The 17,942-nt window shown below is 33.7% G+C and overlaps 1 protein-coding gene across 1 annotated transcript in view; it reads right to left on the reverse strand.

The window, feature by feature from the left end:
- Window positions 1–17,942, reverse strand: part of LOC150095868 (cytochrome P450 4c3-like) — a 125,559-nt gene that overhangs the window by 18,536 nt on the left and 89,081 nt on the right. The window contains exons 4-5 of the mRNA XM_090409550.1: window positions 8,051–8,241; window positions 295–364 (exon numbers count right to left, since the gene is read on the reverse strand). Of these exons, the coding sequence (XP_090265676.1) occupies window positions 295–364; window positions 8,051–8,241 (261 nt within the window). The remainder of the gene's footprint in view (window positions 1–294; window positions 365–8,050; window positions 8,242–17,942) is intronic.

The following is a 17,942-nucleotide window of genomic DNA, read 5'->3' on the forward strand; positions in this document are numbered from 1 at the left end:
TGAGGATATTTTTTGAGGCATTTAAGGTGTAAGCAACATCAAACAAGTACTGTTGCTCGCTCCTTCAGCACCATCTACACCCCGAATAGCGATCTTTCGTGCACACAGAGACACGAAAGAGAAAGAGAAAGAAACTTACGCAGTTCTAATAAGATATGAAATATAACTCCTAGTGCTCTGGACTTAAAATTATTCTTATTCTTATATTTTTTGTTTATCTTTCAGCAATTAATATCTGATTAATTTAGGATCATTGTTCATTTGAAGTTCAAATATCAAACTAAACAAACCTACTGATGCATTGATTTCACATAGGTGGAATCATGATCTTCTTGTGCGCCCAGACGAATTCCCATAGCGGTTTCTGAAAAAAAAGCAAAAACTCAGAAGTAAATTGTAGATGGTGTCAACATATTTAACTTAAAGCCGAAACTCATAAAATTTTCTTATCTTGAAAAAAATATATTCGTGCAGTTTACGATATAAGCAAGACTATAATATTTTGATAGAAATTTCGGGGCTGAGAACTGCATGTGATTTCTGTATATATATATACACACACACACACACACACACACACACACACACTCACACGACTGTCGCTGTTGTTTACCTCTATCTTCATAAATTTACTTAGTACAACTTCACCTTTCGTTGTGATATATCCGCAGTGCCATTTTAGTTCTTATAAGAATAACGGCTTTCTTAAATTGCAGTTTCATTTCTTTATTTATTTTTTATGATACCCACAATACAAAATCTTCAGGAATACAAAAGCTTCAACGATAGTAGTTATTGTATTGATATAAGCTATGGTCCATTGATTGGATTCTTGTCCCGGTTATTCTATAAGTGAAGTAGTGTTTCACCAGTATTTAGTGGCATACTTGCTTCAATAAACAGTATAAGGTGTTTGATCTGTTATTATAGTGCTATAAAGTGGGGGGTATCATCTCTTTGATCTAAGGTCAGTTTACTATTCTATATTGTGGAAATACTTTAGCTCTAGTTACACAGAATTCATATGCTGTTATTGATGACCTTAGTATAGTTTCACATAAAGATTTGTGTGTTAGAACTAAAAGAGCTGCGTCTACTCCTAAAGGGAGTAGATGCAGCTCTTTTAGTTATAACCAACTTTTGGAAAGCGGTTGGCAGCCTATCTTCACCCTTCATCGTCACCCATAGCTGAGCTCATGGCTATGGATTATTTTAGCAGAATCGGGATGAGAATACTGCAAACGATTACCACCGACTTCTAATCATAGCCTCTAGCTCATATTTTTATCTGAAATAGCGTGATGTTTTTCTGGGATGCGGGATTGCTGAAAACCTGTTTAGTACAGTATTTTTTTTTATCTCAGTGATGATGGTAATTTTATAGGAGCAGTAGCTATTCGAGCCTCCGTAGCTCAGTCGGTATAGACGAAACCCTTTGGTCGGAAAGACCTGGGTTCGGTTCCGATCGATGACGTGAGGAACCTTTATCTGGTCTCTTTCGACTGAAGGTGAGCTGAATACACACGGCTACAGTCATATGGCAAGGAAGGCAACGGGAAACGACCTTGCTTCATAATCTCCCTAGTAATTAGCTGCAACCCTTTCAATAGAGAGGGGGCCACAGGATTAGGATTAGTAGCTATTCCTATAAAACTCAGGTACGAGGTGATGATCGGCTATTAAATATTTCTTGTTAGTGAGTTATCTCTGGATTTCTGAATATCATGAATTCTGTTTTATCAGTTTAGACGTGCATAGCCAAATGTAAGCGAGATTAATATCTGGTTGCGTCTTTGCATTGTGAGTGCTTCATTGTTGGACACGATAGCTGTGCCGTTTGCATATTAGAGGATTTTGCCTTTTATTGCAAGTTGAGTAAAGTCATGCATGTAAATATTGAAGAAGGTTTTCGGAAAATAACTGCTACCTGTGGAATTTCACAGGTTGTATAGTTTTGCTTTGGATTGATTATATATAATTTTCGTTATGTTTTATAGGTAGTTTTTAAACAGAAGGGAAAATATCCTGCTGTTCCAGTATTCATTATTTTTTGTTGTTTAGTGATTTTTTGTCTATGTGCATGTTGAATACCTTTGATTAATCTATAAACACAAAAAGTTCATTTTTAATTCGCTAAAATCTTCCTAATGTGATGTTGTTATATTATCATTATTATTATTTATGTTTGAAAGCTATATCCACATTTCGATTTGTTCAGTCTGTAATTTCTTATTATGGTTTTCTTTCCTTGTTTGTGAAGTGTAAACAGACGTGACGTGACTTTTATCTCAGTGATGATGGTAATTTTATAGAAGCAGTAGCTATTCGAGCCTCCTCTAAGGCTACGCAGCTAGTGCATTAAATCGTCTGTTAATTGCGTGTTCTATAGTTTGTTTATTTGTTTTGCAAGAGCAAAAACTCGAGTTTCTCAGAGTACACATCTTGCCATAACTCACCACCATATACCAGTTCGGTTTCCGATGTAGATATCGCTTCAGACCTCTTAATGCGCTGTGGACGCCCTGTTATCTGATTTGAGACACTGAATAAAACACTCCCCTCCCTCTTATTACGATTGGATAGTATAATGTTTGATTTGTCTGTGCTCCTAATAGGAGATCATGTTTTGTGTACAGGGCTGATGCTTTTTATGTACATCTGTAGAGAAGCAAATCATTTCCTAAATGTTTTAGAGTTTTAGTGTAAAATTTAGCTTCTTTCACAAAGTTGTTTTATGGTTTTCGAGGTGGTGACGTGAACGAAATCCATTATCAAATTGATTAAGCTTAATGTCGGTTTGCGTGGATAAATTAATTTTGTTAGTATGTTATTTTTATATTTTTTATTTGCATTTTCAGGTGGTTCCTTGTTCTTTTCGTAGTTAGTATTTATTATTACTTCGTTATTTGGAGATTTCTGAAGTACAGTTTTCTTTGTATAATGATTAATTATTATATTTCCCATTATTCTTCCTATTGTATAACCGTGTTGTTAGCATGACTGTGTAGATTTCAAGTATTGAACTATATTACTTTGATTTTTATCACCTGTTACTATTGACGTAGGTGATAGGGGATTTTCATCGGCCAGTGAGACAGCCTCTTACTTCTTGGGAGTCAGAAGTTACTGAAAGAGTTGATCTATAACAGGAAAACTAGATTTTCTTGCGCCTGTCCACATACGGTATTAAATATAGGACAGTTTTAAAATCCTTTCAGGAATGAGATTCACATAAAAAGCTGCTTCCCCGAGAGTGATTTTAAACCGTCAAACCAGATGCTAAATTCATCTGAGAATTTACACATGTATAACTTAAAAAGTCTGTAACTGGCATTTAGCAATACCTTGTTTGATTAGCAACATTATATATTTAGAACGCGCAGATGTTCTATGCATATTCGCATTTATAATTCATTTATTTTAGTACTAACTTTTGTTTGGTAAATAATGTTATTTTATCCCTTTGTTGGAACCTCCGTAGCTCAGTTGGTTTCGATGGAGCCCTTTGGTTCGAATCCTGTCTCTCACACGAAGAACCATTATCAGTACTTTTCAACTAAAAGGTAAGTCAGTCTGGTATGGAAGGTTTGTTCTCTCAGACACTCGGGTTTTTCATCCCTCAATATCTACAGAAATAAATACTTACAGTAGGAAAGGAAGGCTACTAGAAATACCGTATTCTGTAGTCACTGTTCCTTGCATTGCTACCCCAGCCAATCTTCGGATTGATGCACCCGAGAAGAAGATTCCTTTGTTATGTTTTCAAAAAGTGTTTTTGTGATTGGACATGCGGGATTTGATAACTAGTGGTTAACATCTCTCAGATAACCTTGTAAGGAAGCCAATAGTTTTGAATGCTGGTGTTTTTTTTTTTTTTTAAATGGAGAGAGTTCCTTCACTCTATCAATGTTCAGTGCGTTGCTGCCACTCAGTCGAGAATATGTCCACTGTTATGTTTAAGTTTAATCAGTTAGTGATTGTCCTTACGTCTATGAATCCGTCTTTATGTGGCAAACATTTCCTTTTGTGTTTCGTGTTTCGTGTCACCTAGTCATAAAATTTTATATCTAAGATTTTTCATTTGAAATCATGGGAATATAACAAAGATCTGTATTTAAGTTTTATAGATCTGGAAAAAACATACAACAAGGTGGCAAAGAGAGAAGCTATTGGAAACGCTACAGCTGTATGGTGTTAATGGGGCATTATATCAAGCAATACTTAGTCTTTGAGTTGTAAGTCAGCAGTTCGAATTGAAGGAAGTACAAGAAGATGGTTTAATGTTAAATCTGGTGTGAGACAAGGATGTACATTATCCCCTCTGTTATTCATTATCGATATGGATCACGTTATGAAGGAACGTGGTATTAAACCTGATATCAAAATTAGAGATGTTAATGTAAGCTCTTTGCTTTCTGCGGATGATGTTATACTTCTAAATAAATTCGCTACAAGTCTGCAAGATCCCCTGACTAAATTGAATAACTCTTGTAGTAGATATGGTATGAAGGTCAGAATAACAAGACAAAGACAATGAAAATAGGTAGAATTGTTGAAAATGTCAACTGCGTTGTGAACGGGGAACCTGTGGAACAAGTAAAACATTTCAGCTACTTAGGTCGATTTTTAGTGAAGATGGTATATTAAATATGGCAATAGACAACAGAATCAACAAAGCTGGTATGAGAGGCAGTCAATTGAATAAATTCACATGGAATAAGAGAGAAATTAGTCAGACCACTAAATTAGCTGTATACAAGACAGTGTTCAAACCAATTTTAACTTATGGATCTGAGAGCTGGGTTAGAAATAAAACACTTCACCAAAGACTAGAGACTGCAGATATGAGAGTCCCGAGAAAGATTAGGGGCGTGAACAGATGGCATCAATGGCAATCTTCTTCTTCAGTATTATGCAGTTGAACAGGTTCTTCTCTTAGTAGCAAAACCTTTTCTTTCACTCTCTTCTGTTCTGAGCCTTCTCTTTCAAAGTTGGGTACTTGTCTCCATTCAGCATGCCATCTAGCATTGTTTTCCTTACTCTTCCTCTGGGTCTTTTTCCGTCTATTGTTCTTTCGATGGCATCTCTGATGATTCCATTCCCTCTCAGAATATGTCCGATCCAATTTCCCTTTCTTCTTTTTATCCTCCTTAACAGACGTCTCTCTTCTTCTACTCTTTTAAAGACCTCTTCATTAGTTATTTTCTTTTTTCTTCAATGGCAATATCATATTAAAAACGAGGATAATTAGGAAAGCACTTGACATTCTCAGCACCCAGGAATGCATTAGGAGAGCTAATCTCAGGTGGTATGGTCATTTAAACAGAATGGGAGAGGAAAAATTAGCAAAACAAATGTTCTTTGCCACGTTGGCAGGAAAAAGACCCAGAGGAAGACCAAGATATAGGGTGGATCTATACAATAAAAAGTGCTTTAGAAGATAGAAATATAAGACCTGATAATATTAATAATTAGATTTCCTCCAAATCTAATATTGATAATATTAGATTTGGAGGAAAATTGTAGATAGGAGGTTAGTAATGATGTAAATTTTTCATGTAGTACATCATATCCTGCACACCCTTGATGATATATATCAGGAATTTGATGATGATTTTCCGTTTTTGTTCCAGGAAGGCCGTCTCTGATGAGATCTGTACTGTTGCTTGTTTCGTACACATTTCTTGAACAGAATTTTGTTTCCCGCCTTCAATGAGTTTTATCTCTTGACAGAGCTGAGAGAATTATTTTATTGAAGTTTACTTCTCTCTCTCAACAGTTGAAGACCATTTTTATTGTCTCTAGCCGTTTGCAAGGCTACTTCGATGGCTTTATTATTATACTTAACAAATTCCGATATTCGCTGATTTTTTGTAGTACTAATGGAAAAGAGTTCTTGAACAGAAGTAATTAATATATTTTTTTTAATATCAAGTCTGTTTTCTTGGCTTGAAAATATGAAACAATATAATAAAAAAGTTATGTGAAAGTAATAAACATTATTATCATATAATTTTCCAGAGATACAGCAGTCTAAGCAGGAGTCACTGCTTCAATTACCATCTCCACTCATTATCTTAGCCATTGCTTTCCACGGCTCTTCATGTAAAACACTGATCAGCTGTCAAAGACAGTCCTTTTGTCCTTGACCCTTATTCTGCCCTCTGGAAAACATACTACCTGTGAACAATTTTTACGCCTCAGTAAAATCAGTCCCTTGCTTCTTGTGTAATTTATTCTCTGCAGATTACATGCTATTAATTAGTTCAGCTCTCATAGCCAACGGTCCTGATGTAATCTGTGTTATCCGTTTCTACATCCTATCCAAATTTATTTCATCCCTTTGAAATCAGACGATCTTATATATGCACAGTAATCCATATATATAATCTGGCGAGGACCTAATACATCACAGATACCCACGCTTGTCATTACTGTCTTCTACCTCTCACTATTGCGGCTTTTGGCGTGTCGTTTGTAATGTATCCTGGATAATTTCACCCCCCCCCCATCCGCAATCAGCCCAGGCCAAGGCTGTTTGCTTTATCCAGTTACTGCAGTACAGTCTCATCAATGGAATACACAGCCTTAAAATTCCAAATTTTCGAAAAAGATGCGGTCCACAAATATCATTTATATTGTAAATGGACTGCGGCAATGTATCAGTTGTTTTTGGATTACGCGAAGATGGGAATGATTATTGGGAATGAAGTACAAGTACATTGGTACTAATGTAATTGTACTTCAGACGGATTTGAATAAACTGGAAACCTGGAAAAAGTCGAGCGTCATGGAGGATATTAGTTAATGTCACTAGTATCGTCAGATGATTAGCTCAGTTCACCATCATGTAAGCCGATTAAATCCTCCTGAAGGACCAGTACATCAGTATCAATTCACAAACAACTGAATGTCTCGATGCAATTAATCTATAATAATTTACAATATATATTTTTCATATAAAGGTTGAATAGCAATGGTCTCAGTACTGAGGACGGTGGAATGACCTAGATTCGAATGCAGTCTACAAATATCAGAAATATAGACTTCGAATACAGTCCAGGATGCTAAGAATCTTTGTAAGGGATTTTCGACGGAAGGATTTAGTCGGTCTTATACAGAGATTAGACATGGCAAATTTTTTCTCGGAAAATTGGGTTGATCATATAGACAAACCGGCCAGAATAAACACGAAATTTACAAACATAATACTGTGACTTCATAACTTTAGTAGCTTTGGCATTAAAACCGTATGCCCAACCAACCAAGTGAGCCCTGTAGAACTCTGCTTGTAATTTTTTCTTACTCTCCCCATACAGGACTCTTCGATATATCAGATAGTCAATTCAGTACTCCGCATGATATCTAAATCCACTCACTGCAGTTTAAACATCAAATTGTGATTCATGCTGCAACCTGTAAATTCTTTTGCGAAATCTAGAAAGATGCCGTATATGCATTTCCTTAATCATCCGCTCTCGTTAGTTTATTATAAAATTTGAACATATTACGAAAAAATCTCTCCATTTAACATATGTAATGTTAAAAAATATTAAAAAAAATTATAAAAAATACCTTCCTATTTCTGTATAAGATACCAGCCAAAATCGTAATTATCATTGAAGAAGTACAAATCCAATTTGGGACGTTCATCGGTCCCATTGTATCCTCTTCCACTCCTTAGGGAACGCTTTCACTTGTACCAATCTAAACAACCAGGTCAATGACATTCAGTCTCTTAGCATACGTGCCAGACTCTCGTCCACCCGCGTCGTCTTACATTCAGAATATTTTGTATTCTAAATGCAGTGTTTTCATTTATTTTCGAACTTTCATCCCTTCTCTCCCACATGTTTCACTCGAAAGAAATTAATTCTCGATTATTATAAACGCTAAAAATGTTAAGAAATTAAACTTTTCACAAACTATCAGTGGTACAGTATACAGCCAAAATTGGATGAGCATCGAGTATCATGGTAATTATTCTATTATTTAATTCTAATGGGCCAATTATTAATATAATTAATTTTAAAAGACTGTAATTACTCACCACATATCATGTCCAAAGTACACATGGTAACATAAGGAACGATATTGAATGCCTCCTTATTGGCAAATGCTTTCAGCTTGTTTATCAGGATCATGCTTTGCTCGTCAAAGATGGGGATGAAATCCTCTAGAATTCTAAAGTGAAAAGCTGGAGTGAGAAGTTTCCTGCGAGCTTTCCATTTCTTTCCGTAGCTGTGAAAAAAAAGCAAAAAAACCTATAATTAAGTCTGTTTTATAATAATGAATATTTAAAATGAATCAGACGTAATAGAAAAACTCTGCAGTGAATTTGTAATCAGTTTGGGCAATTCTGCTGTATGCACTGATGAAATGTTCTTCGGTTTCATCTTTCTGATCGCATGATCTGCATTAACTGTTATTACTGACGTTCTCAAGGTTCGTTTTATATTGCAATTATCAATATAATTAATAATTATATTAATTTATTAATATAATTATTAATTATTAATATTAATTTATTAATATAATTATTAATTATTAATATTAATTTATTAATATAATTATTAATTATTAATATTAATTTATGAATATAATTAATAAACTATTTATTAATTATATTTATACGCCTGCTCTTGAGCGGCTAGAACAAAACCTTCCATTTCTTTCTTGATATATCTATGCTGTAGCTTGCCATTTCTTGGTCTCGCCAATTTTTCTTCGGAGTCTCTCAAATACTGCCATTTAAGGGTTATTTTTTCCCCATTTGCTCAATGTTTTTATGGATGTACATTTTTTAAATCCGTTTCTTCAATAAGCCTCCTAGCTTAGTTTCGACGATACCTTCAGTTGGAAATACCCGGATTTGAATCCTGTCTAGGACCCGAACACCCTTTATCAGAGCTTTCCACTAAAAGTGAGCCGGTATCACTGATATGGAGGATTTTATCATGGAAACTTGAGTTTTTCATGACGCAATCAGCCAGGAAAACACACGCAGTTCACACACAAAGTATATTTATACGCACAGAGTTCACCATCTCAACCTGGAATTATGGTTACGAAATCCAAGGATACTAGGAGGGTTGTTGGCTCTTACAGGTCTGTTAGAAACACTGATAATGGTAATAATGAATTTCTTCAACAGTTTGTCTTGCAGTAGAATCTATTCCTTTTGAAGAATCAGTCGGTCAGCATCATTTCGTGGATGCAATACACGATGCATAGGCATTCATTTTCGATTTTACGGTTCATTTTGTGAGGGCGTTCTTTTTTACAGTTTACTACAACAGATGTGTATCAGATAATTGGTATAGTCCAAAAGCTTATTGCTGGAAATGTATTAAATCCTCGTTTTCTTCTCAGAATATTTCCTGGCTCTTTTGATGTATTCAGCTGCTCATTGTTATTTAACCCTCTCGAGTGGAGAATTCTCGTGATATTCCAGTGATATTCTCGGGTGAAGAATATCACTAGCTTCCAGTATCCCCGAATAGTTATAGTATTCTTTTGAGGAAATTTGCTTTAATCAATTTCTCTGTCCAGAAAACTAAAACTGATAGTAGGATTAATTTTCCTTTCATTTAATAAATAAAATTACGCATTAATCCCAACCAAATTCTGTTTTTATCTTTTATCTTCTGACTAGAAATACGAACCGTATTTAATAATAAGTCTATTTCTTGTACCGATTTTCCATATAATTTTAAGTCATTCATATACATCACATGGGAAATTTTAATATTATTTTCATAAATGTCATATCTAAGTTGTGTTTTTCTCCAAAATAATAGACAACGGTATCAACGAAATTTTGAAGAGTATTGAAGAAATATTGATAAAAGCACCTTGGAAAATTCCACGTCTAATGCTAACATCAAATTGTTCATTATTGACTATTAAAAATTATTTTGCTAATTCAGATATCTCTAGTGATTTTAGGAATCAAGAATGTGGAAGAGAGAGAGAGAAAGAAAGAGAGAGAGAGAGAGAGAGAGAGAGAGAGAGAGAATATCAGATGCTTTTTTGTAGTTTATTCATGTCATTTTGATTTTCGCCTTTTTGAATTTTTTAAGATTATTTTATCAATAAATATCCAGTCTTTTGTACTCTAGTTTTTGTTGTTTTCTTCCCCCCCTCTTTTTTTAATTGCCCTTTTTGTACAAGTCGGATATTGATTATTCGCCATCAATTTAAACATAGCTAGTAGACATGTAGCTATGATTAAGCACGTCTTCCCCTAGTTACGATAAGGCCGTGTTCCCTATGGGAGTAAAACCTAAGGTATTATTGAAAGTTTTTCACTTGGTTATAAATTAAATTAAAGATGACAAACCATATTCTTGCTTAATCCGTTATCCAAAATTCGCACTCGCAGTAACTTCCCGACTATGCTACTTCTATATAGAGGCTAGTGACTTCACATTAATTGGTTTAGTATCCCATAATGTGAAGCATATATTCTTTCGGGTGTGTATAATGCTATGCATTATGGGAAGGGGCACTACCCAGACCAGTTTTTAGCTTTATTGAGGTATATGTTAAAGTGCGGGTATACTTCGCTAAAAACTCTGAGTGATTCTATAAGATCACTTTAAATTTCACTCCTAACCTGAATGGCTCCACTCAATAACAGGCAAAATCCCGCCAACAAGCAGAGCCTCTCTACTCCCCAGGTAGCAAGCAAACCCAAAGATGAACATTATCAAATATTATCAGTGGGAGCCAGACCCAGAAGAGATACCAAGGTTGAAGTAATGCAGAAGTCATATAACTCCCATATGCAAGTAATGTAAATGTGTGACATCTTAACACCGTATCATTTCTGGGTCTGGCTCACACTGATGAAACCTACCTCAGTAAAGGTCGACACCGGTGTGGATAGTGGCCCTTCCCATAATCTATAGCATTATACACATTAAAAAGGATGTATCATTTGCATTATGGGATACTAAAGCAATTGATGTGAAGTCATTAGCCTCTATATACAAGTAGCTTAATCATGAAGATACTTCACACAAAAACTAGCCAACACAAATAGGATTCATTATAAGTTTTTTCCACCACTTTTCTTCCACATTTGTCTATTTGATCTTTTTCAGTTTAATGAATTATAAGTTTTCTTTTTTTTTGAATGAATTTTTTTCAAATAATACTAAATTCATCATTTCATCTGTATCTTAATATTTATCGTGCAATGCTGTTTAAGTGTCTGCAACATGCTATATCAGTAATACTTCCATTTTTTTATATATTATTACTGCCAGTAATATTTTAATGGGATTCTGCCGCTGATATCATTTATTATTTTAATTAATATTTATAATTATTTTTAAGATATAAGATTTCCTAATACTGGAAACTCTTTAGAAAACTTGAGAAATTACATATTCTTAATTTTTAAAGGAGATTGTAGCTTAAAGAAGTTGATCTTTATGTTGCCAGTGAATCACAGTTTAAGCTTAGTCCCAGAAATGATACTAGTGCTTGACTATGTGTATAAGTGCAATGAGTTATATATTCGCGATCAGCTTTTTGTATTCACCGCAGGCAAGATCTCTCCAGCAGGTTCCTGGATTGGTCTTGCTCTTGTTTTCCATTTCCCTTCCTCTTTCTAGACGAGAAAGAAAGAGATGATACTGCGCTTTTCTGTCTAGCATTTTGAATTGAGTGTAGCTGTTTAATTGATCACTACTTGTGTATTCGAAAAATTATTTGTCCTAATGTAAGTAGAATGAAATCAATTACTAAAATAAAGAACCAAAAGGCTTCAGTAATATCCACTTTACTTATATAATTTCGCAATGCAAAATTATATAAGTAAAGTGGATATTAGATCCGACATTATTTCAAAACCGAATGCAGAAACTGTGAAAGTTGGCATTCATGAGTTGCGCTAATGCAATTCGTGAATGCTGGTGAGTGTGTTCCCGTAAGCTCTCTGGTCAACTTATTTTTACGAAACTTTCATAGTTTCTACATTCCTCTTTGAAATAATGTTGAATAAAATTAATTTTGAGAGCTAAGAATAGAATTTAATATTACTCTTATAAATAACACGACTATTACCTTTAGTTTTTCACGATTTTTAATTAACATTTTATGACTGACAATCCCACTTACTGGAGTTTGTAAACAGAGTATCCCACCCTTCTTCTTCTTCTTTTTTTTTTTTTTTTGATTTTCAGTACTAGCATACACATCAATCAGATATAAATTTGTGGGAAAAACTGAGAATATTGCAATTAAAATTTCCGTTTATTATCAAATCTATGAGGGTCTCGATTTTCACTGAATAGGTTGCTTGTTTGAAATGCTTTCTGACCGGTCGTAGTCATCTGGCATTGGATTGGTTAGAATTGATCAGAATCTTCCCGATACGAGACCTGAATAGAATTACTAGTAGGATATTCTGCTTATTATGATTTGTACAAAATCATAATAAGCAAAAAATGTACGCGACTGGTTGGTGAGATAAGGTTAATAATGCTTAAGAAAGCAATTGAAATCGATATTTCATTCGGAGTGTAAGGTATAAACTACATTGAAATTACAGCTACGTCTTCATTCCTTTATAAAGTTGGAATATCCTGGAACCATATTATATGGAGCTGTCATCCATCTACATATCTACATACAAGTGTTATGTTTGAATTAAAGCATTTTATATAAGGATATGAAATTAAACCGCGAGTCATAGAATGTTAAAGTTCATAACTGTCTGAATCTTCAACTGATACTTCAACTAACACCATAACTGCTGGAATTACGCAAAGGAAGAACCCATATCAGACATGTTTCGCTACTCTATTCTTGCCAGACACCTTGGGTAAGGATGCATAGCTACCATCATTGTTCGTCCATTTTATTATTTTTTTTTCGAAGAGATTCAAGCACACATGACTTTAGGATGAATCTCTCTATCGACCTTAATCATTCCACAACACCAATAGCAGAGATGCGTGATACTTCCATGTTCGCTGCTAATCTGATATTCAACAACAGTCCCCGCATCGAACACTTTACGAATTGATTCACTTGTTGCAGAAACCATCAAATTTAAGGTAAGTCATGTTCAAATATTGCGGACTACGTGTACTATACTATTTCATTGCTTTCATTACTTGTTAATGAGAGCTCCGAGTAAGCACAGTCTGGTATTTAATTATGACCCATACTTTTTGTATATGATATTTAGTTATCTGTTAATTGATGTTCTTTTTATAACATGTTTGAGATTACGTCTGCCAGTAATTATTAATTTAATTTATCGATTAGTTTATTTTATTTTAAAATGAGACAGTTGAATTATTTAAAAATTGAAAGATTTTAAAAATCCACAAAAACTGTTCTAGAAATAATTTAGACTACTATATGGGAATCGATACTCACCTAGTTACAAGCCCGTCTTTTAGCCACAGACTCAAGAAATGATACTGCATTGATTTCTTAAGATTAGTTGTGCTTTTCAAGATAACCTTGAGAAATAGAAAAATAAAAAAAACTATTTAAGGTAAGTCCTTTTTAAGCAGTAAGTATAGAAACAGATGAGGGCCACTGAAGGCTTCATTTACGAGAAATCAAGTTTTTTTTTTTTTATCTAATAGCGAATTTTAATCTGTCACCTAGAAAAGTCACCACCAAGCTACAACAATCAAAAAGATTGTAAATATCGAAAACGAAAGTTTACGATATTTAAGCTTTTATTTATTATTTATCATATTTTATTTAAGCGATTTAACCATCAAGCTTTTGTTAAACCCTGGATGTTTTTCCCTATCTGTCTAATTATACATATAGGTCTTCATCGATAGGATAACATTTAGAACACTCTAAAATATATTATCGCCTGGATAACGATCACTCTGAATTATGTTTTAATGAACCAACATGTGAATTCTAATCGTGAACCATGCCCTTTTATTGCAGTATAATATTAGGACATAATATTAGGATTGTGGCTTTGCTTTACCTGTACGCCAACTGCACAGCTGACGTACACCTGTATACAGTTTTATGAAACAATACTGTACCGTATTGATTGATAAAATTTTTTCTTCCATTCCCGCGAAATCTTTGTACAACCTGAATATAATATTCTCTTACAAGATATTACACTACTACTAGTAGTAGCAATAGCTTTTGCGCCGAATATATCTTATTCTTCTCGATAAACAAAACACTAACGTTTTTTTATTGTTAATTTGTTTTGCATTAAAGTCCTTACATTTACGAAATAGCCTTGAAACCTCAAGTTAATTAAAAACAACCATCAACAACATAAACACCCAATAAAAGTTGCAAGAAAACTAAGTTTTTTACTCGCCCCTAAACTTATCTCCAAAATATTTAAAATCAACAAAGTAAGTTTTAATATATGATTAAATTAAGATGAATTTCATCGCCCTGTGTGAGACCATCGCTCTGCTTATTGGAGGCCTGAAGTGACTTGAAAAGTTTCATGTTTGGTCTCTAGAGCAATAAATAAAAAAATATTAAAAAATAAAATGTATAAAAATACGGTAAATATACTACAGGTTTACGAAACCTTTACTGGGTAAACTCATAAAACAAAAATTAAAATCTGAAAAGTGTATTTTAATTTTTTTAACAATTTAATGTTTGCATATTCATACGATGAAGATATTTAATCATACCCCACGGATGTAAAGGTAAATGTTAAATACCATATATTTACACTCAAATATAAATTAGGAATTTTGACTATGTTCTCATAAGCGAAGAGAGACAGAGAGAGGTTCTCAAATGGACCGTATGTTCCTTTTCAGCTGCATTTGTAGGGTCGTCATTCATTTAATTTTGTGATTTGATGTGATATGATTAACCGATATCGCAATTAAATAGACAATCATGGTCACACAAATACGACGTTTATGAGGCCACAAATTTTTTTTTAATTTATTAGATTGGCAGGATTACTTGCATTGATTGGTCTTTTTGCTACGTTTATTCAGATATTGCATAAGAAATTAAGATAATGTTCTATAGTATACCGCACAGCATGTGCCCAAACTTTTCCCCCAACGACCACTTTGCATACTCTCTCAGTGGATGTGACCTGTTTGTGTCAAGCAATCGGAAAGAAATAATCGACGAACAAACAAAATTCAGTTGTGTAACCTTTAAAGAAGTTAGCATTAACAAACAGTGTTTGTTACCTTTGTCCTCCTTTTTGTTTTGTGTGTGTGTTGCAGTGAACAAAGGTCTCTGCCTCCCCTTTTCCCATATGTTGTGATTTGCTTCGGCAGTTTCGCGCCTTTTCTTTTTTTGTTTACTCTTTGTCATATCTCGTGTTCATAGTTAGTGCCTTGTGTGATCAGCTTACTTCTACTCATCAGGAAGTCACCGATATTTAGACAACTATCTTCCACAGCAGTTTACTTAACCACTTTTCCTTGCTTTTCTCTGTTTGTTCACTAAATATTGGAAGCAGGCAAGTTCCATTGGCCTATTTTGCAGATCTCATTCTCTTGTCTTCTACTTTCCATTCACAGTATGAAAGCACTTCATGCTTTAGTGCGATTCGTGTTATTTCCGGTACTGTCTTGCGTCATTATATTTGTCTGCATTTCTTTGCTGATACCTTATGAACGTTTAATTCTTCTAAAGAGCTGCACGCTGTTATTATTATTATTACATTTCGTTTTAGATAATGTAATTTGATTTCTTTTTTACTCTAAATCTCACATGTTCCGCATAAAATCACAGACAAGTCTTTCCAAATCTATAGTATAACGAAAGATAGAGCGCCGCATTCTCTACTAGCAATGATAACGTATTAGGAATGAACTAATTAATTATATAACATTTTCTTTCACTAATCCTCTTTCGTATGTATGGTGCAATATTTTATGCCTAGCAACCATTAAGATCTTAATAGTTTATACTTGTTCCCCAAATTAAATTATAGTCGCAAAACTCCATGCGTCCCCTTTTTAACTGGCTGTCCTTGAACAACCTTATCAGATTCGCATCCTTGTTTAAAACAGAAATTTGTTTTATTTTTTTCATTTAGAAATGCCACTGTGTCACTCATGAGGACGTTTAACGCCTAGGTGATACCTAAACACATTTCGTCATCAATTTTATTTTTAACGAAGAATACAGAATCTTTTTTATAAATATCATCGGATGAATGTCCTTGTATGTATATTGAATAATAGGATATTTTTTATCAACGTATATATAAATATACACATGAGATGCATTTAATAATTAGAGATTTTCTATAATGGGCACATACAGTATATGAATCTCAGTGTGTGTAAGTGTTAAAAAATAAAAACCCATTAAGGTGCTACTGAAAATTAAAATAATAAAATGTATTCAACAACTACTCTTTGATTTAAAGTATAAAGGAAAGTGAAAAGTTCTATTTAGTGAATAGAAATCGACTTCCTAAAAACTTTATTTTCAAAAGCAAACCACATTTTAAAAGAAATAAAATATACCAGATCTTTCTTTCGAAGGCTAAAGAAAAATGTTTCTTATTAAAACTAACATTTACACAATTTTTTATTCACATTATTTAAGTTAGTGCATAATATTCGTAGTAGAGGTTCGGTGTAGTGGTTGAGACGGTTGTAGGTCCTCCCTCGATGGTCTTCGGACTCCTTGGAGGTGTCAGAAATAATAATAATATTGTGAAGCTATTTTAGTGTTTCATTGTTTTCTAAAATTTTGGTGGGACTAAGTATCAATTTTTTTGTGGATACTAATATGAATGGCCATTCTTCAGAGTGTTATGAAATGTAGTAATATACTATATTTGCCTAAAATGCGTTTTTATGTTTTTATATATGTGTAATCCGATATCAAAACAGTTACATGACATTGACAATTTAAAATTTCCACTAAAGATTTATTTCAGCGTTCTTTATTACCGATTTCTGTAAGAACATACGAGGATATAAGAGTTATCTTCGTAACTATGTTACCAGTATGTTCTTTGTTTTAGTTATATCAGTTGCTTGCTTTAATATAATTTTTGTCTTAGGTGTTTATCAGAACTTTCCAGATCCCCCCCCCCCTTCCCATTTTATCGATTTTCACCGTTGCGGCTGTATGCAATTTTAAATACACGTGTCTGTTTATCATTGAGTTCACATCAACAGATGTGATCACAGTGATATTCACTTATTAACTCCTTTATAATCCATGGAAAATGTGCATGTGCTAGGAAAACTTTTCCAAAGCATAAACTGATTCCTTGCACATTCGACTATTTACAGGAAAGCTGTTTGTTGCATGCTTAATATATGTTCCAACTGAATTTTCGTTTCCACCGTTTATGAATGAGGCTTCTGAATTAGTTTTGCAAAGAAATGTTGAGCAGTCATATGTGCATCAGTTAACTTACACATTCGCAAGAGCATTCCGACTTTTTTTTTGTCATGCTTTGAAAACCAACAATCCTCTATCTTACAACATTCTTCAATATTAGAAATGGAACCTGAAAGAGACAGCTGTTTTATAAACAGATTTACTTCATTGATACGTTAGAACCATACATACATACTTGCTCTGATGGATTTCGTTAGTCTTATTTATATGTATGTTTGACTTGTTTTTGTCGCAATAAAATTAGCAGATCTTCTCCATAGTGGAGAAGTATTTAATACACTTTATCGACTTCAGTATAGTGAATAAGATCATAAAATAGCAAACATGTTTTTATCTAAAAAAAACAATTTTTAAACCTTACCTCAAACGTTTCCGGATTATAGCACAACACTATAGGATGAAATCCAATCCACAACCGAAACATTTTGTGGCTGCTTGACATAAGATAAGCTATTCCCGATAATATCTGAAAAAACACTAAACCGAATGGAGAATTTTAGAAACAATTTTACTATTTCTTTAACAAAAAGTCTCATAATTAAAAACAGAAAGTAAAATTTGATAATTTTTCG

This window comes from Typopeltis vanoorti, chromosome 19 (assembly GCF_054136105.1).
Source record: "Typopeltis vanoorti isolate ZY-2024b chromosome 19, IOZ_Tvanoo_1.0, whole genome shotgun sequence".
Classification (NCBI taxonomy): domain Eukaryota; kingdom Metazoa; phylum Arthropoda; class Arachnida; order Uropygi; family Thelyphonidae; genus Typopeltis; species Typopeltis vanoorti.